General features: G+C 43.4%; 1 protein-coding gene across 8 annotated transcripts in view; it reads right to left on the bottom strand.

The window, feature by feature from the left end:
- Window positions 1-27660, bottom strand: part of KCNC2 (potassium voltage-gated channel subfamily C member 2) — a 176118-nt gene that overhangs the window by 3725 nt on the left and 144733 nt on the right. For 3 of the 8 annotated variants that reach the window (XM_061637808.1, XM_061637812.1, XM_061637807.1), the window contains exons 2-3: window positions 10055-10976; window positions 329-496 (exon numbers count right to left, since the gene is read on the bottom strand). In XM_061637808.1, the coding sequence (XP_061493792.1) occupies window positions 329-496; window positions 10055-10976 (1090 nt within the window). Of the gene's footprint in view, window positions 1-328; window positions 497-1882; window positions 1916-5407; window positions 5412-10054; window positions 10977-27660 lie in introns of all 8 variants that reach the window. The other 5 variants (XM_061637815.1, XM_061637814.1, XM_061637810.1 and 2 more) reach the window with 4 other exon arrangements.

Raw genomic sequence — 27660 nt, 5'->3', positions numbered from 1 at the left:
TAAGAGATCCCAAAGCAATTTCTAAAAAATCATGAAAGGGATTTAATGAACATGACCTAAATTACACTATCTATGTACAGATCAGACAAATGAAACCATGAATGAAACAACTATCAGAAACAACACAGACATATTTTTGGATGGATTGATGGATCAAGAACATTATTTAAGAGGAAACAAGAAAGGAGCAACAAAGAAAGTAGAAGAAATACATCGATCTGAATACAAACTTTCCTACTTAGCATTTATTCACATCTCCTTCATTCCAGGCTCATTTATTCAGAATAGTGCTGAATGAACTTTTATAGTCTAATGAAAGAGTCCATACCTTTCCTGATCCCTCCATCAGTAGCACACGCGTAATCACCTGCTGTCAGTAGGAAACATGTTCCCCCTCTTCTGTTTTTGTCTCTGGTACTAGAGCTTCTGATTTGTGGGAGTCTTTCCACAGGTGACAGTGGCTGCTCACTTTCTGTACTTTCTTCACCTGATAATACTGGTTAAAGCACCATGCCCATTTACATAATGTAACCAGAGTGGAAATGAAACATCACAAATAATTCATCCGATAGCCTCTTACTTAAGTACAAAAAAAAAGCTACAAGAAAAAAAAATGACAGTTCATCACTGGTTACTACAGAAATGTAGCAAAGTTGCAAATCTGTATTGTTTTGTTAAGGAAAAAATAATATTTTATTGTAGGTATTTGGCTTTTTAGACTGCTACTGTCTTCAATAATATTTACCTTAGTTTCTTCAGTACTTTAAAACATGGCAGATTTTGATGACTGATGATGATGATATGCTGGGATTAGTAGTCAGTCTTGAAATACATATTGTGCACTTGTATCTACTACTAAAATGAATTCACATGTAATCATAGCAGCAATCCTAATTATGCTATACTAACTAATATCTGGGGCACTTGCTCATGAGTAAGAGAATATGCTTGAGTACATCAGGCAAGCCCAACTTAAATGTAGCTGCCAAATGTAGATACTATGATCTGCCAGGAGCATGATAAACCTCTTTTTAAAAAATTCTATCTTACTGGACTATTGTGCAAAGCCACAGTTCACAGCTTGGTGGGTCACAAGTTGTGCAAGTCTGCTGTACATGATTATATGAGTGTCATGTCACTAAGTGGCACTTCACTAAGTAGTACACAGGGTGCCAAGTTATGTTAATGGGAAAGCCAATGCTCCCCCTTCCACATGTCATGACATTTAGTAAGGAATATTTTGCTTCTCTAACAGTACACACTCAGAGGGAGGGAGGGAGAAATCTGTCAATTTCAGTTTCTCCCCATTTCTCATTTTCCCCGTTTAAATTCAGCTCTTCACATTTCTGCAACAATATGCTTTTTCTTAAAAAAAAATACTCATGAAAATTTGTCAGCATTTTAGAGCAAATTCCTCCTAAAATACACATTTTGTATATTTTTGACTGCTGTCCACATATTTGCAAACAATTTTCCTTTATGTAATGTTTTTATATATTTTCACAGATGCATACTTCTCCCTAACAGAGATTTTTCATACACTGTTTAGTTAGAGAACTGCATTGCAAAATTTGGAGTACGAATTTTGACAAATAATTGTGTTCCAGTTCTTGTTTCAGTTTAAAAAGTGCAAATTAGGCAAGTTCTCATTAAAATGCAAACAAAATCAAATTTCTCCTTCCTTCCTACTCTGAGGTGATCTGAACAGCCCTAATAATTTCCTCTGGTTTGCTTGGCTCCAACCTAGAAAATGATAAACAAACTGAGCACAGTATATTTTATTTTGCCTTGGTTATATCTGAGGTGCTTGGATACTTTCTACACCCATCTTAAAATGCTAACTATTGCAAAAGCTAATAAAGCTAGGAAAAAGTAACAAGACTTGCTTTAGAACACTTAATGTTTATTAAAATGTCTAATCCCTCTTTAAATATCTACACCGTTCAATTAACCTTTTAACCTCTTTTATCATGATAATAGGCATTTTAATATTCAACAACAATCTATTATTTTTAAAAATGTTAACTATAAAGATTATAGCATGAAAAACAGAGATGGAGAATCTCTGGCCCTCCAGACATTAGAATCCAACTTCCATCATCCCTGATTATTGGCCACGCAGATTAGGGCTGATGAGAGTTGGTCCACAGGTTCCCAATATCTGTCGGAAGGCAGAGCTGGGGTCCCAATCCCGGGGAGCTGGATCCCGGAAAGTTGGGAGAAGAGTATTCGGATGGATGGCAGAGGGAAGGGGGAGGAACTTCCCCCCTTTGGAGCGAAGATGAAACAGAGGAACTGCCAGTGATAAGGTCGCTTAGCAACGGGGAGCCTGAGCCCTCCCTGGACATTCTCACGCCTCCCCCTCTTTCAGGCTCAGAGCAAGAGGGGGAAGAGGGAGGGCTGCTCACAGCCGAAAAGCGGGGAGGCAGTTTACCATCAGCCCCTCCCCTATCCCCCATCCTGGAATCGGAAACTTCAGAAGAGGAGGGGGTGATGCTTCCCCCCTCACCGCGCACACGCAGACAGCTGAAAAGACAGGAGAGAAGGGGGGGAAGGCGGGCAGTACCTGAGGGGCAGTTAAGGAGGAGCGAAAGATTGCGCGCCCGTTTGGCCCCTTCTTAAAGAACAGGCGGGAAGAAGTCCCTTGCTCTGTCAACTTTCTCCCAATGCCGCAGGACCTGTATCCCTGTATTGATTCATGAGAAAACGCAGTCTTTGTTTGGACATTACCCTAATAAAACACGAATTAACTACAATCGTTGGTCTGGTTCCTGAGTCACATCCTGGGCCTGACAGCTTGACAGAGCCACCTAAATCACCCTCAATGCTCTTTTCACTTGACTGGGACAAGATGTCAAAGGGAGCAGCGGGGGGGACGAACCCCACTTCTGAGACGGAAGAAGTGGAACTCCTGAGGACTAAGGTAGCTGATTTGCAGACGGATGTTCAAGCCCTGCTAGCAGCAGTCAAGGCGCTGAAGACGGATAATCAAACCTTGAAGGCCACGATAGACCAGATGCGAACAGCCCCTCCAGCTGCCGTAGTAAAGGTTCCCATTGGATTGCCCCCAAAATACGCGGGACAAAGTAATCAGTTGGCAACCTTCGTGGCTCAATGTGAGTTATATCTGGATGTCAGGCACACGGAATTTCCAGACGATGGGGCTAAAGTAGCTTTCGTGATTAGCCTCCTGGAGGGAGAAGCTGCAAAATGGGTGACTCCGTATCTCGTGAGAAAGGATACTGTCTTAGGAAGGTACAGAGGATTTATACAGGAGATGACCGAGATGTTTCAAGACCCGCAAAGGGCTGAAACAGTAGCGCGGCAACTAGGCGCTCTGAAGCAAGCTAAAGGGACTGTTTCCGAGTACACTAACGCTTTTAAAATTCTGTCCCAGGAAACTGGTTACAATGACGCCGCCCTGATGTTTATGTACCGGAGTGGATTAAATGCTGAAATCCTGGATGAGTTGGCCAGGACCTCCCCCCCCGCTGACCTACCAGGGCTCATCCGGCTATGCCTACAGATAGATCACCGGATGGAAGGAAGGCGCCTGGAAAGGAAGCAGGAGGTCCCGAGATACTCAGCCTCGGCATCCCGCAACAAGACCCTTCCCACTACAGGGATGGCAGGTAATGCAACTGAGGGACAGGGAGGGGCTAGGCCAAGACTGTCGGAAGAAGAAAAGGAAAGACGACGCCGGGTACGTTTATGCTTTTATTGTTCAAAGCCGGGCCATGTGGCCAGAGACTGTGGACTGAAAGGGGGGAAAGCCGAGCCGTCGGGAAACTAGAACACCCAGTCCACGTGCAGGCCGGTGGACTGGGGGCAGCGTTGTATAAAGGCCCCCCAACGATCCAACCTCCCTCAAAGGGGGTGTTGGTCTTGCCTATTCGGATTACAACTTCCAGAGGAGTGGTCTTTAATTCCACTGCCTTAATTGACAGTGGAGCCTCCACAAATTTTATTGATGCAATGTTAGTCAAGCGTCATGGAATTTCCCGGTGGAAACTGGACGCTCCCCTAGCTGTGGAGACTATCGATGGGAGACCCCTGAAGTCAGGAGGGGTGACACAAGCCACGGAGGAAGTGAAACTTCAAATCCCTGGGCACGAAGAGTTCATTTCGCTATACGTGTCAGATCTCTCGAACTTTGAGGTGATTCTGGGAATGCCCTGGCTAGCAAAGCATGAACCCAAAATAAGTTGGAAGGAGGCAGTGGTGTGGTTCACCTCACAGTATTGCCAGGAGAACTGTCAACCTGAAGGAATCAAGAACACCTTAGCGGGGGCAGTGCAAGAGATCGAGCAAGTGACCCTGCCGCCAAAGTATGAAGAATTCAAAGATGTGTTTGATGAAAAAGAGGCAGAGACTTTACCCACCACCACCACCCTTACAACTGTGCGATTGACCTAGTGCCAGGAGCCAGCATCCCATCAGGGAGAATCTCTCTCACAGAGAATGAGAGGGAGGCCCTGAAGGAATTCCTGGATAAAAACCTGAGGCGAGGATTCATACGCCCCTCACAATCCCCTGCTGGAGCACCACTATTGTTTGTGAAAAAGAAGGGGGGGAACTCAGACCCTGTAACAACTATCGCGCATTGAACCAGATCACCATCCCCAACAGCTACCCGCTGCCCCTGATCTCAGAGTTGCTGGACCGACTGCGCTCTGCAAAAATCTTCACGAAGTTGGATTTGAGAGGAGCGTACAATCTGATCAGAATGAAGGAGGGAGATGAATGGAAAACAGGATTCTTGACCGCTTACGGACAGTATGAATACCTGGTCATGCCGTTCGGGCTTTGTGGAAGGCCAGGAATTTTTCAAAAATTCATGAACGACGTGTTTAGAGACTTGTTGGACACGTATGTAATCTGTTACTTAGATGATATCCTGGTGTTCTCAAAGAACCAGGAGGACCACGACCAGCATGTGAAGACGGTGTTGAAGAGACTGAGAGAAAATCACCTGTATGCTAAATTAGAGAAATGTGGATTTGACCTCAAGTCTCTAGACTTCCTTGGATATCGAATCTCAGCGGAAGGCGTGGAGACGGACACAGGGAAAGTAAGCTGCATATTGGACTGGGGCCAACCTGTCACCAAAAAGGATGTACAACGGTTTTTGGGGTTTGCCAATTATTACAGAAAGTTCATTCCAGGGTTTTCCAAATTAACAGCTCCTCTGACTGACTGTTTAAGGGGGAAGAAGAAGTTTCAATGGACAGAGAACGCCACCGAGGCCTTTGAGGAGCTGAAGAGAAGGTTTGCTACTGAGCCCATTCTGCGCTTTGCTGATCCGAACTGCCCTTTCGTAGTGGAAGCAGATGATTCAGATTTTGCCATCGGGGGGGTCCTGCTACAATTAGACCAAGAAGGGAAGGAGCTGCACCCCTGTGCGTACTTCTCTCGGAAGTTAAAGCCTGCAGAGAAGAACTACACAGTTTGGGAGAAGGAGCTGCTGGCCATCAAGGACTCTTTTGAAAACTGGAGACAATACCTAGAGGGGACCTCTCATGGAATTGAAGTGCGCTCCGACCACAAGAATCTTGAAAGCCTCCAAACCGCCAGAAAGCTGAACCAGAGACAGATAAGATGGTCCCAGTTCTTCACTAGGTTTAACTTCCAGATTACTTACCATGCCCAAGCCAAAAACCAGAGAGCGGATGCCTTATCCAGACAGCCACAATACAAAGAAAGTGAATCCGAGGACCAGCCTCAGTACGTAATCCCGCCAGAGAAATTAACATTCGGAGTATGCCAGCCTTCATGGGAAGAGGAACTCAAAAAGGCACAACAAGAAGATGCAGACATGCTTAAATATCAGCAGGAGACGGGACAAGGTCAAGACTCAGAAGTAACCTTTCACTGGAGAAATGGACTGTTATGGTTCAAAACCGCCAGATATGTGCCAGAAGGGGAATTAAGGCTCAGAATCCTACGCCAGTGTCATGATTCCATCACAGCGGGACACTTTGGGATTTACAAGACCATTCAGAACGTGGCCAAGGACTTCTGGTGGCCTAAAATGCGTCGGGATATTGAGAGTTATGTAAAGTCCTGCTCTGTCTGTCTGCGGACAAAAACACAAACAGGGACACCAGCAGGACTGTTACAACCGTTGCCTGTCCCACACGAACCCTGGAAGGACCTCTCCATGGATTTTATAACTGATCTACCCAAGTCCCAAGGAATGACAGCCATCTTAGTAGTGGTGGATCTACTTACCAAAATGGCACACTTTCTTCCTTGTGCAGGGGCCTTAGAGGCTAAAGAAACGGCCAAGTTATTCATAAAAGAAGTCTACCGGCTGCATGGATTGCCAAACAGCGTAGTCTCAGACCAAGGAACTCAGTTCACAGCCAAATTTTGGAGAGCAATGTGGAAACAGTTGCAGACGGAATTAAAACTCTCCTCCGCCCATCACCCCCAGACAGATGGGCAGACGGAACGCTTGAACGCCGTTTTGGAAAGATATTTACGAAGTTATGTGTCCTATCAACAGACTGACTGGGTATCATATTTGCATTTTGCAGAGTTCGCCTACAACAATTCTCTGCACTCCAGCACTCAACAAACCCCGTTCTTCGCTAATTATGGATTCCATCCTAAAGTCTTTCCAAGCAGTTCAGAAGGAATGCTGGTACCGGCAGCTGAGAACTTCCTTAAGGAATTGCAAGCGGCGCAACAGACACTGAAACAGCAGTTAAACGAAGCCAAAACGGAGTACAAGCGAGTTGCTGACCTGCACAGGAAGGAGGGCCCCCCCTTCAACCGGGAGACCAGGTATGGCTGTCCACCCGCTTCCTCCAGATGCCGGGCAAATGTAGAAAATTACAAGACAAGAGGGTGGGTCCTTTCGAAATAGAAACTCAAATCAATCCCGTGGCGTACCGACTGAAGCTGCCTGACACGTTTAAAATACATCCTGTGTTCCATCGATCCCTCTTAACGAAAGCCGCCCCTCCCAGTGAGTTACGGCTGGAGGAACCTCCCGGAGCTCCACTCCTGGTAAATGAGCAGCTTGAGTTTGAAGTTGAGGAGATCTTAGATTCCAGGATCAGACGCCACAAGTTGCAGTACTTGATTCACTGGAAAGGCTATGGGGTGGCTGACAGATCATGGGAAGATGCAGCTGATGTGCATGCTCCAGAATTGGTAAAACTTTTCCATCAACATTTTCCCCACCGTCCCAAGCCAGACAAGGGGAGGGGGGCACAGCCTGGGAGGGGGGATGGTGTCAGAAGGCAGAGCTGGGGTCCCAATCCTGGGGAGCTGGATCCCGGAAAGTTGGGAGAAGAGTATTCGGATGGATGGCAGAGGGAAGGGGGAGGAACTTCCCCCCTTTGGAGCGAAGATGAAACAGAGGAACTGCCAGTGATAAGGTCGCTTAGCAACGGGGAGCCTGAGCCCTCCCTGGACATTCTCACGCCTCCCCCTCTTTCAGGCTCAGAGCAAGAGGGGGAAGAGGGAGGGCTGCTCACAGCCGAAAAGCGGGGAGGCAGTTTACCATCAGCCCCTCCCCTATCCCCCATCCTGGAATCGGAAACTTCAGAAGAGGAGGGGGTGATGCTTCCCCCCTCACCGCGCACACGCAGACAGCTGAAAAGACAGGAGAGAAGGGGGGAAGGCGGGCAGTACCTGAGGGGCAGTTAAGGAGGAGCGAAAGATTGCGCGCCCGTTTGGCCCCTTCTTATAGAACAGGCGGGAAGAAGTCCCTTGCTCTGTCAACTTTCTCCCAATGCCGCAGGACCTGTATCCCTGTATTGATTCATGAGAAAACGCAGTCTTTGTTTGGACATTACCCTAATAAAACACGAATTAACTACAATCGTTGGTCTGGTTCCTGAGTGACATCCTGGGCCTGACAATATCTGATGTAAAGGCACTGGAAAGGGAAAAGACATTTTATTATCTTATTATATAAGTTTTATCATATTAAGATTTCTCTTTTTATAATCTTTTCCCTACTACTACCATGTAATCTAACACCTGGAAATATGTGGACTCACTACATTTTGGCCTGCAAACAGGATGGTCATTAGCACTTTGAAAATCATTTTGGTAAGTACTAATCCAACCACTGTACACAATCCCTTTCAAGACCGTCTCTTACTTTCCTGAATGTTCAAATTTAGTTCCCCTCCCCCTGCCCAGGAAAACCCAACAAAACTCAGTATAAACACTTTCTACTGATTATCTCCAAGGGACTTTGAAATGGATTGAGTTATAGCTTGGTGGCTGTGAAGTCTTAAGAAGTACAGCACAAAGTTTCATTTTATCTTTAAAGGAGAAATCATTGGGACCAAAAAGCAGCAGTTTTCTGTCTCCTGCCATCTCCATTATTACTTTTTTTTTTTAAAAAAAGCTTTGTTAATTATTAAAGTAATTTATAATTTAACTGTCTATGATAACCATCCTTTTGGCAACCAAAATGATTAAGGGGGCTGGAGCAACTCTCCTATAAAGAAAGTTTACACTGGACTTTTTAGTTTAGAAAGTGGGGACATGATAGAGGTATATAAAATTATGCATAGTGCAGAGAAAGTGTTTTCTAATACTAGAATCCAGGCCATCTAACGACGTTGAATTTTGAAAGATTCAGGACAAAGTATTTCTTCACACTATGGATAGCCAAACTCTGAAATTCGCTACCACAGAATGTAGTAATGGCTTTAAAGGAATTAAGACAAATTCATGGAAGATAAAGCTATCAATGGCTATAAGCCATCGTAGCTATCTACTACCACCAGTACTGGAGGCAGTATGACTCTCAATACGAGTTATTGGGAATCACAAGTAGGGAGACTGCTGGTGTGCTCATGCCCTGCTTGTGAGCTTCTCATGGGCATGTGGCTGGCCACTGTGAGAACAGGATGCATGATTAGATAAGCCTTTCATCTGACCCAGCAGGACTCTCCTTAAGTTCTTATATATTATATGTAATTATGAAAAGCCTCTAACACCAAGACTGCAATCCTACATGCACTTACCTGGGAATAAGCTCCATTGAACTCAGTGGCACTTACTTCTGATTAGACATGTATAGGATTGTACTGTCAACTGAAATCTTGTCAATTTTATTACCTCTAGCTATAAACAGATGTAAGGTTCTAAGCGTCCTAACATGGAAAAAGCTTCAAATGAAATTAAAGAGACTTGCTTCCAAAAGAAATAATATTTGAGTCTATGCTAAACTGTAATTTCAGGTGCATCACCTGTTCCTTAAGGTCAGGGATCATAGCCTTAATTGTGAAGACTAAAAAAATGAAAAAAACAGGCTGTTATGAAAATAAAATCTTCATTTTTTCAACATCTTGAAATACAATCTCTTTTGGTTTTTGGCTTAAGTACGAAGCAACAGTGAAAATTTATTGGGGGGAAAAACCTGTAAAAGGTGCTGCCATTTTTATTGCAATCAACAAACTTTATTTTAAGTTGTTCTGCTCTCAGGACATCAGAAAATGTGACATACCAGGCCAGGCACATCACATTCCAATCTATGAAAGAAATGCTGTCCTTGAAATCTAGAGAGCACACTTCTACTTGCTGCATTGAATGTGAGCCTAGATTAATAATCCATGTCTAAATGAATGCTTCTTATATCACTTCTAGTATTTCATGCCACCAGCATGGCACAGGCAAAAGCGGACAAAGAGACAAACATCACACAAAACACCATGGCATTCATTAGAATGGAGGCACAACTGTGAAGGCACAAGCATGCAGGAAACAAAGCAAAACATTTGTATGGTGCAACAGGCAAAAGAAACAGTAGTTGCCACCAGTAAAACAAAAGAATTAAAAAGAAAGAAGGAAAATTAAAGGCAACTCAGCATTCACAATACACTTAGCAAAAACTACAGACCAGCAGTGCACAGATCTGGAACACTGTTCTTATGCTGTAAACTATTTATTAGACTGACATATACAAATAGTGAGTGAGGGGAGAGGTGTGTGAACTACCTCCTCTAGCTGCAGAAAGATTAAATGCTTCCTGATGCTTTGTACTGCCAAACATACCAGACATGCGTTTCGGACTGCGTCCTACCTGATTTATTGTGTTCCATCAGCCGGTTGTCTTTGCCCAGACAGACTTCCCCCTGTGTGCTATTGCAGGCCATATTCAAGTCTGTCTTGCAAAATGTAGGGGAGCTTGCCTGAGGAGCAGGTGGGATGTGCTTCTTTCTTTTTCTTGGAAGCTTCTGTTTTGCCATGGCCAGAGAGTAGTACATTCCAAAATTGTTGACAATAACAGGCACAGGCATGGCTATGGTCAGCACCCCAGCTAGAGCACACAGAGCACCCACTAGCATGCCTGACCATGTCTTTGGATACATGTCTCCATACCCAAGAGTGGTCATGGTGACCACAGCCCACCAGAAACCAATAGGGATGTTTTTGAACTCTGTATGTTCACTAGCTGAAGGGTCATTGGGTCTAGCTCCTATTCGCTCAGCATAGTAGATCATGGTGGCAAATATTAACACTCCTAATGCCAAAAATATGATCAGCAGCAAAAACTCATTGGTGCTTGCTCGGAGCGTGTGACCCAGCACCCTGAGGCCTACGAAATGTCGGGTGAGCTTGAAGATTCGCAGGATTCTCACAAACCTCACCACCCTGAGGAAACCAAGCACATCCTTAGCAGCTTTGGAGGAGAGCCCACTGAGACCCACCTCTAGATAGAAGGGCAAAATTGCCACAAAGTCAATGATATTCAAGAGATTTTTGATGAATTCACGTTTGTTTGGTGAAAAAACAACACGGACTAAAAATTCAAATGTAAACCACACCACACATACTCCTTCAACATATGTCAGAGCAGGATCCGTCTCTATTTCATACTGAACCTCCTCCAAACCTCTGATATGTTCTGTTTTGTTTTTGATGGTATTGAACGCTTCATGGGTTTCCAGGCAAAACGTTGTGATTGAAAGTAGGATGAAGAATAAAGAGGCAAATGCAATGAACTGCAAAGAAAACAAATTAGAAATATATCAGAACCAGAGAGTTAAAAAGCCAACATCAAAATGAACAACATCATATAGCTTAACTTTATTGCAAAGACTCTCCAGTTGCTTCCCAGAAAGAATTCATCTGATGTTCTTCCTGAGCTGGTATAAGGCTGACAATTTTAATAAAGCAGACTTGATCAGAAGCTTAGCATTTTTTGATCAAGGATAATAGGGCAGCCCACAGTGAAACAAAATGGCTCATGGAATATTTACTGCTCATGAAAGGTTAGGTGGTGGTCTTGCTTTATTAAATGTACCCCTCTTCAATAAAATATCAAGGCTCTTAGTTGTACTTTATAGCACAAAAATTAATTGTTGAGTTTAACAGGATATGATTTAAGTTATGATGAAAAACAAAGTTCATTTGTTTGTTTCAGTGCTTCACTAGTTCTTAGTCTGTGAAAATCAGATCAGAAGTACAGGGATCAGCTATACCAGACATTTCCATACTGTGGTCGTGAACCACCAGTGGTCCATGAACTTCATGCTGGTGGTCCACAGCATGTTTCTGAAGAACAGCAGCAGCTACTGCTCCATCATAATCTAAACCTAGGCTTTGCACGCAACTAGTAAACCAATCAGCATTCTCCTTGGATCTTCCCCTGAGTTTCACCCAGCCCTAGCTGCAGTAGTCAAGGTTGACATCAGTTCTGATGGCCCTTCCAGCACTCTCTCTTGTTTGCTGTTTGTGAGTCTGTGCCAAGGATCTGTCCAGGCACAGAGCCGGTCAAACAAGTGAGAGCCTGACAAACAGTGCTCTTAATTTCTTACCCTATCCCAACTGCCGTCATGTCCCTCATGCACCCTCCACGCTTCCTTTGCCCCTTCCCCCATTTTATAGCCCCCTTTAATGCCCCTTCTTTGAAGCAGAAGTCTCCAGATCAACAGCCTGGACATAGTAACATTGACAGACACCAGGTAATGAGGAGTAAAACCAATAAGGATCTCCAGGCTGAGAATGCTTACTTGCAAGCAAGCACCATATAGAACAGGCTTCCTTTTGAGTAAAGGTGGATGGGATCAAGCTTCTAACATCTACCAGTCCTATGCACATCTACCATAGATCTTGGTGAGGCTTACTTCTGAGTAAATATGCATGGGATCATCTGTATTATAAGGTTTGGGGAGAAAAAAAGAGACAAAACTGCAATTATGTTTGGGAAGGAAAGGGCAGAAAAATCTTAAGTGGTCCACCAAGACCCTCAACAACTTTCAAGTAGTCTTTGGGGGGGGGAGGTTTGGGAAGCACTGAGCTTTTTACAGGGAAGGCTTTAAGACAATGATACATATTAAACCAGGGATGGGGAACTTGTGGCCCTCCAGATGTTGTTGGCTCAGAACTCCCATAATCTCCAACCATTGGCTGGGCCTAATGGCAGTTAGAGTCCAACAACATCTGGAGGGCCACAAGTTCCCATCACTGTATTAGACAAACAATAAAAATAGTGTGTATCTGCTCCTTTCTAATCTCATCCCCTCAGAAGGAACTCAAAAACAAGAATTGTGGGTAATGATCTAGATAAATACACTTATCAGAAATAGGTGCTATTCTTTTGGAATTATAGTCACAGTTTACATTAAAGCCAGACTTACTGACTCTGTTCATAAACTCACTAGACTGTAACTCCTGCTGGGAGGAAGGGCGGGATATAAATCAAATAAATAAATAAATAATAAACTCTGAAAACTCTTGTCAATGCTAGGGTTCATCCCTAAAAGGTCCTATTTGAACAGTGTTCCCTCTCTAGTATCTAGTATCGGTCCCCTCCCCATATCTAGTATCAGAAGAAATAGCTTCAGGACAGGGAATGTGCGTTCCAGTTCTTCCCATTTTAGACATTAACCATTAATCATAACTAACCAGAATGTAGAACAAAATATCATTTAGTTTATTCAAATCATCAAGTGAATTATGTCCATTTTTGCTGTTGTGTATGCAGTACAAATTCCTTCAGGTTTCCTGAATGGGCTAATTAGACATAAATAAGAAAAAATGCTGTTTTGGTTTCATCTACTCAGGAAAATAGATGAAAAACTTTTCATAAACTTGGACATTTCTTTGTTAAATGCAGAGATGTTTTACTCTCAAGTGGCAGCTAAGAAACATGTTGCAATGGCACTGATGAAAATTATGTGCTCAATTTACACCACCATGTAGCTTAGCCAGCATTGCTTTTATGAACTTCAGGATGCTACAATCTGCCTGAAGGACTTTATCACAGATGGCCATAAGAACAACCCTGCTGGATAAGACCAAAGGCCAATCTAATCTAGCATTCTGTTCCCACAGCAGCCAACCAGGTGTCTATGCCAATATACAGGATGTCAACAATCAATGAAACTGAGGTTATCATACTTCGGACACATCATGAGAAGAGATGATTCACTAGAAAAGACAATAATGCTGGAAAAACAGGAGTAGAAAAAGAGAAAGGCCAAACAAGAGATGGATTGATTCCATAAAGGAAGCCACAGACGTGAACTTACAAGATCTGAACAGGGTGGTTCATGACAGATGCTCTTGGAGGTCACTGATTCATAGGGTTGCCATAAGTCGTAATCGACTTGAAGGCACATAACAACAACAACAACAACAATCAAATATTATTCATTTCCCAAAAGTATTTGAAGGATTAATATTTATTTCATTGTATATAATATTCTGGGAAGCTTCAGTACTTCTAGGGATGTTCTGAATTTTCACAATACATGTTGGCAAAATTCTCAGCAAATTTCAGCCTTTCATTTCCTACTACTTTGACTGAGGCTGTGTATGTTTGCACACATTAAGGAGTTGCAGTGACTGTGTGGTGGAGTAGCACTACTCATCTGACCTCTGGATGGTCGTGTCTCTCTGCTTATCAAAAGGTAGAGGGGGAGGGGTGATGTGGTTGTGAGGTCGGTGAGGTGGAAATGCACGGGCAGGAGTGACAGATTGGCTCTGCTGATGTGTTTGCACCACGTTGACCTTGCTGCTGCTTTGCTCTTCTCCCTTTACCTTTTAGTAAGCACCGGCAATGTGACTGACCAGATGTCAGGTGAGTTGCAACACCTCAGCATGCCATCCACTACTGGGGAGCTGAACTAAATGCTTTCTACACTGCACATAAGCAAGTGTATATTTAATCTTTTTAATAATTTTAATAGTCCTGCCTTTTTTTGAAGAAGCTTTGCTTATGTAAGAACTGGTGGTTCCTGACAAACCACTTGGATAAAATGGTAATTTTCCTGGTGGAGTTTGGGCTGACTGTGTCTACCTCATGTTGCAGAGGTGGGGGCCCTATTGAGATGGTCTGCCCTTGGAGACTTATGGAATCTGAGTGATTCCTGAATGCTCTGGGGGATTTTCCAGCTGACATGGCTGGTGTACCTCTCAAAACTCCCATCACGATGCATACAGACATCAACATGATCGCTCGCACATGAGTGCCCTCTCTGCAGCTATAAGCACATAGGTCACTTTGGTACTCTAGTGACTTGCGTGAGATAAAACTCTTATGATTGGATTCTATTCTAAACAGGAGGGTAGGTGGCTAGAGTGCACTCTGAAGGATGACTGAGCATGTGTAAGGTCACATTACTGTACCTACCACATGGCAGAGGCGGTGGCAAAGAAAGCCTACTTCTCTGCTACCACTGCATCCACAAGGAGCTGCCCGGCAGAGCTTTTTCAACAGGTCAATGGGCTCTTGTCATCAGACCAAGACAGCTTTGCTCTGACACCCTGGGCTGCCTGTTGTAAAAACTCTGGGAGGCACTTTATGGACAAAATCACTCAGATTTGAACTACGTTGGATGCCATGGTTAGAGCAAGTCCAGTAGAGGTGTCCAGAGCATTGTCTGTTCCATCTGCTCAGGATCAGTTTTGATTATTGCAGCCTGAGGATGTGGAGAAGCTGCTTGAAGAAGTACAGCCAACCACCTGCCCCCTTCACCCTTTCCCATCTTGGCTTCTCAGATCTAGCCATGAGGGGTTGACTGAGTGGGTCCAGGGACTGATCATTTCTTCAATGGAGGAGGATACAGTACCATCTGCCTTGAAGGACAAGGTGGTATGTCCCCTCCTTAAGAAGTCCTATTTGGGCCCAGAATTGTTAAGTAACTAGAAAGCAGAGAAATTCACCAAGAGGCAAAAAAAATATTTGCAGTTTATGGACGTACCTACAGCCAACAGATATTTCTATCAAAGTTTAAAAAGCAGGGAAATTGGGCAGCTATAGGGAATGCACCAGGGGAGCAGGAGACCTGACCTCCTCTCTGAGATATTGTACTGCCCTACAAATTTGTCAAAATGCAAACACCATTTGGGTTGGTTTTTCACAGTCCAATCCACTTCCTGTGTAGCTTGGAAGAATTTGGTAACATGCCCCATTGAACTCAATAAGCATGCAAATGATCAAACCTGACCTTCCCTGCCCCTGCCCCTCCTTCCTCTCCCTTCTCCCCTCCCTTTCTCCTTCCCTCTCCTCTCCCCTCCCCCTGCTCCTCCCCCATGGTCAGTTTTACCTATCCTAACCATGATTACTTAGGAGTAAATCCGATTGAACTCAATAAGCATGCAAATGATCAGACCTGCCTTTCCCCTCCTTCCCCTCTTCTCTTCTCTCCCTTCCTCCTCCCCTCCCCTCTTCCTTCTTCCTCCTCCCCTGCCCACTCCAGCTGTCCTTCCTTCTCCCCATCAGTTTTACCTATTCTAAGCATGACTGCATGGGAATAAATCCCACTGAACTCAATAAACATGCAAATGATCAAACCTCTTCTCCTCCCCTCCCCCTCCTGCCTGCTCCCATCCCCCTCCTCCCCTCTGCCCTTCTTCCCCTCCCTCCTCCTCCCCCCCTCCCCTGTGGATAGTTTCACCTATCCTAAGCATGATTGCAGGGGAGTAAATCCCATTGAACTCCATAAGCATGCAAATGATCAATCTATTCTCGGCAAGCTTGCACAGGATCCCATTGCTTACCTTCCGGATTAAAAAGCAGAGAAATTCACTAATAGGCAAAAAACCTTGTGGTTTAACAATGTACCTATAGTCCACAGATATTTCTATCAAACTTTGAAAAACAGGGAAATTGGGCAGCTATAGTGAATGCACCAGGGGAGCAGGAGACCTAACCTCCTCTCTGAGATATTGGACTGCCCTACAAATTGGTCAAAATGCAAACACCATTTGGGTTGGTCTTTCACAGTCCAATCCACTTCCTGTGTAGCTTGGAAGAATTTGGTAACGTGCTTCTGAGCATATGGTGAATGGTGGCAACACCTGCAATCAGCCCAAATAATAGAAAGAAGACATGTGCTGGGCTGATCTTGTTTTAGCAGGGAGGAAGCAACATTATTAAGACAGTTGACATAGTTCAGATGGTCACTTTAAATATGTCTGATTTCCTTTGCAATTTTAGTGAAGTTTCCTATGGGAAATCATTTTCTTTTGCATATTTTTGTGAATATGTGAAGTACAGCAACACTTTGCAAAATTTACACTAAAAAAAACTCCAAACATAATTATGGAATAATGGCACTGACTATTCTGCAGAATAGTCTCCAGTTTACATCAGGAGTGTCTCAGTTTCCACACGATAAAACAGTGGGAGGTGAAATATATTCTAGTAAAATTCTAGGTGTGCTCTATGTTTTTAATTGACCATGCCCACCTTGCCTTAAATGAAGTGATTTAAACATAGCAAGCTGAAAACATGCATCTTGGGCAGGCTAAGTTTGTTTTTTTCCAACACCTAAGAGTCACTGCTGAAGTAGCAACATATTGGAATCAGTCTGATTTTACATCAAACTGCAGTTTCAGATTCAACTGTTAATGCACCCGAAATAGAAATAGAACACAACCTCCAATTTGAAACACAAAAGGCTGTCTTCCCCATCATATGACACTGACCAGTAAAAAGGCTTTGAAATTAATCAAAATAAACTTGACAAAGGTTCCTAGGATGGATAATGAGAGAAATAAAATTTGTAGAAACAATAGTAACACAGGAATGAAGCAAAGTAAAAACACCAACAAACATACAAAAATGTAATTCTCCATCTTTGGAGATGGCAGATATTGCTACCACTCAGAGCAATACCTGCCATTTCCAAAGATGGAGAATTATATTTTTGTATGTTTGTTGGTGTTCTTACTTTGCACGTTACCAAATTCTTCCAAGCTACACAGCAAGTGGGTTGGAATGTGAAAGACCAACCCAAATTGTGTTTGCATTTTGACAAATTTGTACGGCAGTCCAATATCTCAGAGAGGAGGTCAGGTCTCCTGATCCCCTGGTTCATTCGCTACAGCTGCCCAATTTCCCTGCTTTTTAAAATTTGATAGAAATATCTGTGGGCTATAGGTACATTGTTAAACTGCAAGGTTTTTTGCCTATTAGTGAATATTAGTTTAGGCTGGTAAGTTTTGTTATGTTTTGTCTGTGTGAACCTCTCATTGTGTTTTATGTAAAGGTTGACTATGCCTACCCCTGTTTAAAGGTGTTTGGGCTTCAAAGGAAATTGTATGCTGCTCTCTTACATGCACTCTTAATCTATTTAATAAACTACCTCGTATTACTCGTAGAACTGTGGCCCTGAACCCAGTACCTTGATAACAAAGCTACTGACTGCTGTTTTGGGGTTTGGCTAGGGGCTTCAGAGTTGTGAATGTAACTGTACTGTAACTCTTGGGAATCTACCAGTCCATTGGTGCTCTGAGTTCCCCTTGCTCAAAGTGGGAGACCAGGTTAAGGGGTGGTGGCAATCTACCTACCTTACAGGGTTGGGGTTGTGTGTAACTCAACCCTGGTAAGGAGAGGTACGGGGAGTGCTAACCCAGGAACAATTGCCCTGAGGGTGAGAGAGTTGAGCTCGGGCCCCTTTGACAGTTACACCCTGAGGTTTTCTGGAGTGAGACAAACCATAAGCCCAGGTTTGAACAAAATGCTAAGCAAAACCTTGGCTTATCTCATAGCAGTGCAGCAGCAGCAGTGCAAGAATAGGAACAAAGTGGCTGCCATCTCCTTTCCAAGAACCTGCATGCTCACTAGGGTTGCCAGCTCAGAAGCATCTTAAACCCTGAGATTTCAGGGGCAGGCCCTAGTGATGTCATTAAGCATGATACCTTAAGCTTCAACCACAGTTGCTTGGAGCATACAATTCAAATGAAAATATTTCTCTGATTGGAAATTGAGATAGAAATCTTAGCTAAAAGGTGGAGCCTGGGTAGGGAACATTTAATCTAGACTACTTGCTTCTGGCAAGAAGGGTTTAAGTGCCCTCAGGCCAGGCCAGTCACCAGAAGGCCATTGTAGGAAGAAAGGAGCCTAATGTTGTGGAGATGTTAGATGGGAGCACTCAGGATGTCCCTGAAGGCTGAAATTCTAAACACATGTACTAAGGGACTAAGCCCCATAGAACCCAACAGGACTTACTTCTTAGATATACTCAGATTGTCCTGTTGGTAAAGCTTGACTAGGGATCCTCCACAAAGATAACCATACCCAAGTAGGGTTGGCAAACCCCCGCCTAGAATCCCCTGCCCCTACCTTTCAACATGGCTGCTCCAAACTTCTTTACAGATTTGACCCTTCACTTCAGAAAGAGGTCTGAGAAACAAGTAAGAGTAAGAAGATTCCCTACGCTTTCCTACCTACCCTGTGGGCTGCTATAAACTCACTTTGACAGCCAACCCAGTTCAGTGAGTAATAATTGACAGAGAGAAAACACACAAGGTTTTGTCTACCTTCACAGGCAGCACCTTGGGAACAACAATTGCAGCCACATTTCCCAGGATGTGTATTCTCTTTTACCATGACTGGGAAAGAAACAAACAAGGTGCATCATCAGTGGGTTTAAGGGGGTTGAGCTGACTACATAGAATCAGTGTTGTTGCTTCCACGGATGTAAGGTTGTGAGGTTAAAGGTAATGAAATTCAAATAGAAAAAGACAGTGATGATTTTCTAAATGCAATCCCATACCAACCACAAGAAGATTCCTAGGAGTAAGGCAGAAAACTCAGCATCCCACAACCAGTCAGGATTCCAATCCAAAAACCAAAACTAAAAAAATCCTGGCAGCCAGTCAGCCAAGGTCACAGAAATCCCCATGTAGCACAAACTGACCTAGGGGCTGCAGTTAGAGCAGAATGCTGTGGCACAATTGCTGACTTGAGTGAGACCCTAACAGCACATAACACCTCTGCTCTGAAATATGCACTGGTTGCTGATTTGCTACCAGGCCAAGTTCAAGGTGTGCTTTCCGTGTTATGGGTGCCACATAGTACTTGTTCTGCTCTTGTAAACAATCAGTCCTTTAGTGTGGCAGCACCTATGTTTGGGGATTCCTTGCCTATTGACATTAGGCAGATGCCTTCATTGTATTCCTTTCATCACCTGCTAAAAATATTTTTGTTTAGGGAAGCCTACCCAGGCATGAAGAAGCTATTGTGTTTTTATCTGTTTTTAACTCATTGTTGGTTTTATTATTGTGAATGTGTTTAAATACTTGTCTTTAACTTTTTGCCAATAATTTTATTGTTTTAATTCCTTCTGTAAACTGCTTTGAGATTTTTTACAATAAAGCAGTATATAAATGTTGTAAACAAATTACATAAATAAATAAATGTTGGCAGTCACTGATGCCCTTGGGTCTCTTTCTACATTTAGGAACAAAGGAATCTGGCTTATACCGACTCAGGTCATTTGGTACCATCTAGCTCAGTACTGATGACATGGACTAGCATTGGCTCTCCAGGATTCTGGGCAATAATATTTTCCAGAAATTGAATTTTCCCCCCAGAAATTGAATTTGCATGCAAAGCATATGCCCTACCACTGAGCTACAACCCTTCCCGTTTAAAAAAGTATCTTTTAAAATTGTTCTTTTCAGTTCACTAATGAATGCACAGCATACCTAGGGCAGATCCACACAATTCATTTAAAGTACATTCAACACACATTTGAAGCACATAAATCACACCACAATCATGGAAACTGTAGTTTGTTAAGAGTGGTGGGAACTATAACTGTGAGGGGGAAGCTACAGTTCCCAGGATTCTTAAAGCAAAGTCGTGCACTTTAAATGTGAGTTGGATTTGCTTTAAATGTATTGTGTGGATCTACTTCATTAACTTTGCCTGCATATAAATCGTTTTAATTATTTTTTTTAAATGGATATGAGCTAAAAGTTTACTGGGTGACCATGGGCTACTCACCATCTCTCAACCTAATCTGTCCCTCAGAATGAAAACAACAGAGGGGAACCATGACCATCCCAAGGGAAGAAGGGCATACTTAAAATGTAGAGGAAATAACAATGTATAACCATAGTGTGAAATCAGATACTTATCAGGACATAATATTAAGAAATATTTATATAAGCATGACTGTCAAAGATGTTTATTATTTACACAACCTGTAAAGATATTTATAATACAATCCTGTTTGTTTACTCAGAAGCAAGTCCCAATGTATTCAATGGGGTTTACTCAAAAAGGGAAGCGTGCACAGAACTGCAACCTCAAGTGATAAGGAACTTCACTCACCCAACTCAAAATTCAGAAGCATGCCACTTTAAGCTGTTTTGCAACTGTTTATACTTGTTTTTATGGTTATTGGATTTTCAAGGGATTTATTTCTTATTGTGAGCTGCCTTGGTTTCCAAATACCAACCCTACCTCACAGGGTTGGTGGAAAGACTCCACACACACACACACACACACACACACACACACACACACACACACACACCTTATAATAGTTTATTGTCAGAACCAGTTGGTCACTGCAGAGTATTTTTTTAAAAAAATAAAATCAGTATTAGTTTCCTACATAATAAAAGCAGTGACATGTAAATAAGCCCTGCCTAATTGCTTTAAAAATAGGATTGGAGGGGGAGAGAAAGATTTACAACACAAACATAATACTTTGCTATGTTCACTCAAAAGTCCCATTAATTTACAGCATAGTCCTAACCATGTCTACTCAAAAGTAAGTCCTATTGAATTCAATGGGGTTTATTCTGAGTATGTGGGCTAGCATTGCAGCTTTACTCCCAGAAAAGTGAGTATTGGATTAAAACTTCATATTGGGAAGGTTTTCAAAACCCTGCCCTCTTCAACAGTCCAGGAAAATTTAAGCTTAAAAAACAAGTTTTCTCACCTTGCAGTGGGGTCTAGTTACTGCCTGAAGGTCAACAAATCCCTTGTCAATCACAATCCTGACTTCACTTATTGGCTACAAACCTGAAAGGGTGGGGTTAGAGCAACCAGCTACAAGTTCATTGAACAGAAGTTGTGAAGGGGTGACATTTTGGTGTGTATCTTGTGAACTAGACCACCTAGAAACTTACTTATTTTTTAAAAAAATGAAAGCTGAGGATCCGGAGATTAAGGTGACTCACCTGGAGAGAACACCAAAAATCTGGAGTCTCCAGGCGAAAACCGGAGACCTAGGAACCCTAATGCTCATACGTTTGTACTAAGTCAAGGTTGGCTTAGTGTTACATATGAACCAAGTCAACGTGAGCTAGTTGGCAGATCAGTGGGAAAGAGCAATGAAAACAGGAATGGAAAATTCAAGTCCCACTACTATAATACATAAATGTATTCTCCTGTATGAGGCAAATTTCCCTGAAGGTGACCTGCTAATAACAACGCACTTGGAAAAAGTGAGAAGCAGTGTAACTGCCACTCTGCCCCCAACTCCAGAAAGCAACACGAAACACAGGAGCAGAGAGAAGCCACTCATTAATGGGGTCTTTGTTGTATGGGCTTAGCCCATGACATGCTCCATTCCTTTGCCTTGTGCAGCACACCCATCAGTCCCAGCCACCCAATACTGAAGGGGCTAAGGTGGAGGATAACTCAGAAGAACTACACAGACCCAGCACAAAAAAGAACCTAGTAACTTACAGCCCAGGACTAAACTGACAGATATTGCCTTCAGAAGAGGCCATTCAAATTCCAGTGCACGTTTCCTCATTGCAGACTACTTCTCTTATATGCACAGAAATAAGGGGCAATTTCTGGCATTTCCAGCCAGAGCTGGAGAGCCGCTGCCAGTGTCCTGAGCTAGATGGACCAATGGTCTGGTACAGTATATGGTAACTTCCTGTGTTCCTGGTCCAGTATCAAGCCTAGCTTCTACTCCATACTGGCATACTTGGATGCCCAAATAGCATCACAGAACTGGATGCCTTGCATTTGAGAAGAGGCAAAGCTGTCCCTCTTTACAATGAACTAGCAGGGTATATATGTTGCCCTTGCAAAAGACATTCAAAGGAGAACAATTTATATCATGGTCACATAACAAAGTGATTGGACTTCCTGTCCCACAGTGACATCCAGGGAACAAAGGGAAGAAAAGATGGGCAAAGAAATGATATGTTCCTAATTTTGGGAACAGAACAGTCAATAACCTTGCAATTTTATCCAAATCAAACTCGATTTTTGGCATGCGTATATGGGATGGGAAGGAAGGGAAGTTGAAACAGTTTTCTATTAGAAACAAAGACATTCTGTTTTTAAGCCCTTCATTTTGACATCATACAAAAAGATCATATAACATCACAAATTTTCAGCACCTGTTTTGTATTTAGTGCTAATGTTTTATTGGAATGTCCAAGTGGACTTTTTTATTACTGTGTTTATTGTAGCTTTTTATTGTTCTGTAAACTGCTTTGGTATTCTTTCAATGACAAGTGTTGTGCAAATTATTCTTAAAAATAAATAATAAGCACAAAAAGATCATATGAATTATTACCAAGCTAACAAAATATGAAGCATATCTTAGGGCTCATTCTCATGACCCTCTTAGCATACTGCACCTGCACTTTTGAGTCAATCTATGCTACATTTTTATTTTATTTATTTATTTATTTATTACATTTATATACCACCCCATAGTCGAAGCTCTCTGGGTGGTCTACAGCAATTAAAACAATAAAAACAAATATACAAATTTTAAAACACAAAAACAATTTAAAAACACAATTTAAAAACTTTTTTAAAAAAAATTTAAAAAACACATGCTAAAATGCCTGGGAGAAGAGGAAAGTCTTGACCTGGCGCTGGAAAGATAACAGTGTTGGCGCCAGGCACACCTTGTCTAGCACATCATTCCATAATTTGGGGGCCACCACTGAGAAGGCCCTCTACCTTGTTGCCACCCTCCCAGCTTCTCTCGGAGTAGGCACCCGGAGGAGGGCCTTAGATGTTGAGTGTAGTGTACGGGTGGGTTCGTGTTGGGAGAGGCAGTCCATCGGGTATTGTGGTCCTAAGCCATGTAAGGCTTTATGGATTAAAACCAGCACCTTGAATCAAGCTCAGAAACATACAGGCAGCCAATGCAAGCGGGCCAGAATTAGTTTTATTTGTTCGAACTGTCTGGTCCATATTACCAATCTGGCTGCTGCATTTTGCACAAGCTGCAGCTTCCAAACCGCCTTCAAAGGCAGCCCCACATAGAGCGCATTGCAGTAATCTAGCTTGGAGGTTACCAGAGCATGGACAACTGAAGCCAGGTTATCCCTGTCCAGATAGGGGCGTAGCTGGGCTTCCAACCGAAGTTGGTAGAAGGCACTCTGTGCCACTGAGGCTACCTGAGCCTCAAGTGACAGAGATGGTTCTAGGAGAACCCCAAGCTATGAACCTGCTCCTTCAAGGGGAGTGCAACCCCATCCAGGACAGGTGGACATCCACCAAATGGTCAGAAGAACCACCCATTAGCAGCATCTCAGTCTTGTCTGGATTGAGCCTCAGTTTATTAGTCCTCATCCAGTCCATTGTCACAGCCAGGAACTCGTTCAGCACATTGACAGCCTCACCTGAAGAAGATGAAAAGGAGAAATAGAGCTGCGTGTCATCAGCGTACTGATGGCAACGCACTCCAAAGCTCCAGATGACTGCACCCAACAGTTTCGTGTAGTTGAACAGCATGGGGGACAGAACTGACCCCTGTGGAACGCCATACTGGAGAGTCCAGGGTGCCAAGCAATGTTCCCAAGCACCACCTTCTGGAGCCGACCCGCCAATTAGGAGCAAACCCACCGCCATGCAGTCCCTCCCAACTCAGCGAGTCTTCCCAGAAGGATACCATGGTCGATGGTATCGAAAGCTTCTGAGAGATCAAGGAGAATCAACAGAGTCACACTCCCCCTGTCTCTCTCCCAACAGAGGTCATCATACAGGGCGACCAAGGCTGTTTCCATGCCAAAACCAGGCCTGAAACCCGACTGAAATGGATCCAGATAATCGGTCTCATCCAAGAGTGTCTGGAGCTGGCCTGCCATCACTCGTTCAAGGACCTTGCCCAGGAATGGAACATTTGCTACCGGCCTGTAATTATTAAGATTTTCTGGGTCTAGAGAGGGTCTCTTCAGGAGTGGTCTCACTACCGCCTCTTTCAGGCAGCCAGGAACCACCCCCTCTCGCAAAGAGGCATTAATCACTTCCCTGGCCCAGCTGGCTGTTCCATCCCTCCTAGCTTTTATTAGCCAAGAAGGGCAAGGATCCAGCACAGAAGTGGTTGCACAAACCTGTCCAATCACTTTGTCAACATCCTCGAGCTGTACCAACTGAAACTCATCCAAGATATCGGGACAAGACTGTGCTCTGGATACCTCGCTTGATTCACCTGCTCTAACACTGAAGTCTAAGTCCTGGTGGATGCTAAAGATTTTATCCTGAAAGTGCCTAGCAAATTCATTACAGCGAGCCTCAGATGGTTTTACCATGTCCTTGGGGCCAGCGTATAATAGTCCCCAGACGATTCTGAAGAGCTCTGCTGGGCAGCAGATTGATGATTTGATAGTGGCAGCAAAATATTGGTTTTTTGCTGCCCCTCACTGCCCCTAAATACAGCTTGCCATAGGCACTTACCAGTGTGTAATTGCATCCACCAGGAGTTCGTCTCCATCTGCACTCAAGCTGTCTCCTATATTGTTTCATTGCTCTCAGCTCTGGGGTATACCATGGAGCTGTACGAGCTCTACACAGGAGAGGGCGCTCAAGAGCAATCGTGTCAACCACCCGGGTCATTTTTGTATTCCACAGTTCAACCAAGTTTTCGATGGGAGTGCCAGCCCTATCAGCCAGAAAACTCCCCAGAACCCTTTGGAAACCATCCAGATCCATTCATCTCTGGGGACGGACCAACTTAATAGATCCCCCACCCTTGCAGAGGGGAAAAGCCACTGCCTCACTGCCATGTACTGTGCATGCCAGCACCACATTCAGAACTCAAGATGGATAAGATTGTTACATGCTGCTCTGTAAGGACCAAACTATGTGTTACATGTGTCTTTTCCTGACATGTATGTATGTGTGTGTGTGTGTGTGTATGGCAAAGCAGCTTTGGAGTCTGCTACCAGGAGTGGAAGAGCAACAGGAGTGGAAGGAGTGCTTAAGTTGCTCTTTGTCCCCTAAAAAATGCCTTTCTCAATGAGCTTTTCACCTATGGCTGGAAAAGTGATGGATATTCCATTTCTTTTCCGAAAGGGTGGGAAAGCAGCTTTGGGTGTATGCTTATGTACAGAAAAGGGGGAAGGATTAAGCATCCCTGTCCCTCTTGCATACTTTACTGTAGCCCCTATGAATGCTTCTCAGTGTGTATGGCCTGAGTAGCTTTTCAAGCAATCACAGTAATGCGGTGGAGGAGGGGGAGTTGACAGACACAGGCAGATTTTAAACTGCAACTGGACCTGAGCATAGATTGACTAAAAACTGCATGTGCCACATGCTGAGGAAGTAGTAAGATTGTGGCTTCCTCTGCACCGCCAAGGTTTCTAGCACCTGAGCAACTACTGTTGTGCTCATGCAGGGTGAAAGCACAATCGCTTCTTAATTTAATTGGGATGTGAGTAGTATGACATTGCAACTTTCATTTTCCAGGAACCATTACAGAGTGTATGAAATATCATATGTAGCATTAAAAAGAATATTATTTTCCACTGGGGGAGATGAGAGGAATTCGTTTTAGATTGTTTGTTGATTATATGTTATTTTGAAATGAGTACTATTTAAGTTGAGGCAACAGGATGCCTTTTAAAAATGAAAATAAGTGTAACAATTTAGGGTTCACAAGACATCGTCTTTCCTTGTGTGTGTGGGTGTATTCATCAAGCTGCTTATCAATCTATTCTATCTATTTCTATTCTGAAGGTGATGAACTTTAAGCATGACTCATCTGTGTTTGTATGCATAATTCAGTGTCAGGCCACAGGTGAAGTTGGTGCAGCTGTTTTCCCATTGTTCCTGTAGACCCACAAATTATCATTTTGCTTCAAGCTACAAATGATAGCTGTTGAACCACAATAACAGCAACAAAAGGAAACTACTTAGGATTTATACTCACATACATATGATCTCCATTATTACTTTGTAAGGTAGATCAGTATTATTGTACCCATATTGCAGTTGTTGGGCTTAACCAAGGCCATCCACCAGGGCAATGATCAGGTGAAATGTGAACAAGAGGCTTCCGGCATTTCATCTACTGCCTTATACTGCACCACCTCTCAGAAGAGCCCCTGATAAATCCCCAAAATGGGGATGAGGGCTGAATAAAATTTCCAAGGAACACTTCAAATGATAGACAAAAGTTTACATGGGATACTTTTTCGTTACAAACAGATATGCTTTATCTGACATTTACAAAGTATGATACACACAGTCCTACGCATTCACCCTGATCACTTATGAGGTCATTTCCTAGTCTGCCAGAAATCCAAACAATTCTACAGACATGAATTTAGCAAGCCTTTTATAGTATAGATCTAGCTGGTGGTACATAGAATCATGTAGCAGTATTAATACAGTAACAAGTCATTTGAATTCCAGTACTGTGGCAAAATTCCATCCTACCAATAATGGATGGGGGGGGGGGAGACTCCAGAGCAGCATGAATGATAGCATGGAGAAAAGGGGAATCAGCAAAAATTCACTCCCTTCTCTTCTACTGTCAGAATCCTGCACTGGACACAAGTTCTGTCTGTAAATAGAAGGAGTCCTTCTGTTTTCAGATGCCTAGTTAGAATCAAGTAATATATATATCATATCAAGACTGGATTACTGCAGTGCACTCTATGTGGGGCTTTCCTGGCATTTGACTTCTAAATTCTAGTGGAGAATGCTGCAGCCAGATTGCTGGCAGCAGTAAGACCCTGTCAGCATACAACACCTCTGTGTCAAGATCTACACTGGTTGTCAATTTGTTACCGGGCCAAGATCAAGGTGTTGCTGAAATGGAAATGGACTGCCTTCAAGTCAATCCCAACTTATGGCAACCCTATGAATAGGGATTTCATGGTAAGCGCTATTCAGAGGGCGTTTACCATTGCCTCCCTCTGAGGCTAGTCCTCCCCAGCTGGCTAGGGCCTGCTCAGCTTGCCACAGCTGCACAAGCCAGCCCCTTCCTTGTCCGCAACTGCCAGATGGGGGGCAACTGGGCTCCTTGGGACTATGCAGCTTGCCCACAGCTGCACAGGTTGCAAGGCACGTAACCTCTGAGCCACTCACTGTGGGGGTGATCTTTAGCTGGCCCTTGAAACCCAGGAGACACGAGCGGGTGTTGCTACTGGTATATAAAGCCCTTAACAGCTTATTACTAGTTAGTTAACAAAAGCATCTCTTTAAAAAAATAGTAAGTCTGTTCTTTT

The sequence above is a fragment of the Rhineura floridana genome, chromosome 8 (genome assembly GCF_030035675.1).
Source record: "Rhineura floridana isolate rRhiFlo1 chromosome 8, rRhiFlo1.hap2, whole genome shotgun sequence".
Lineage (NCBI taxonomy): Eukaryota > Metazoa > Chordata > Lepidosauria > Squamata > Rhineuridae > Rhineura > Rhineura floridana.
The sequence above is the reverse complement of the archived record's forward strand: the minus strand, read 5'-3'. Positions and strand labels throughout refer to the sequence as shown.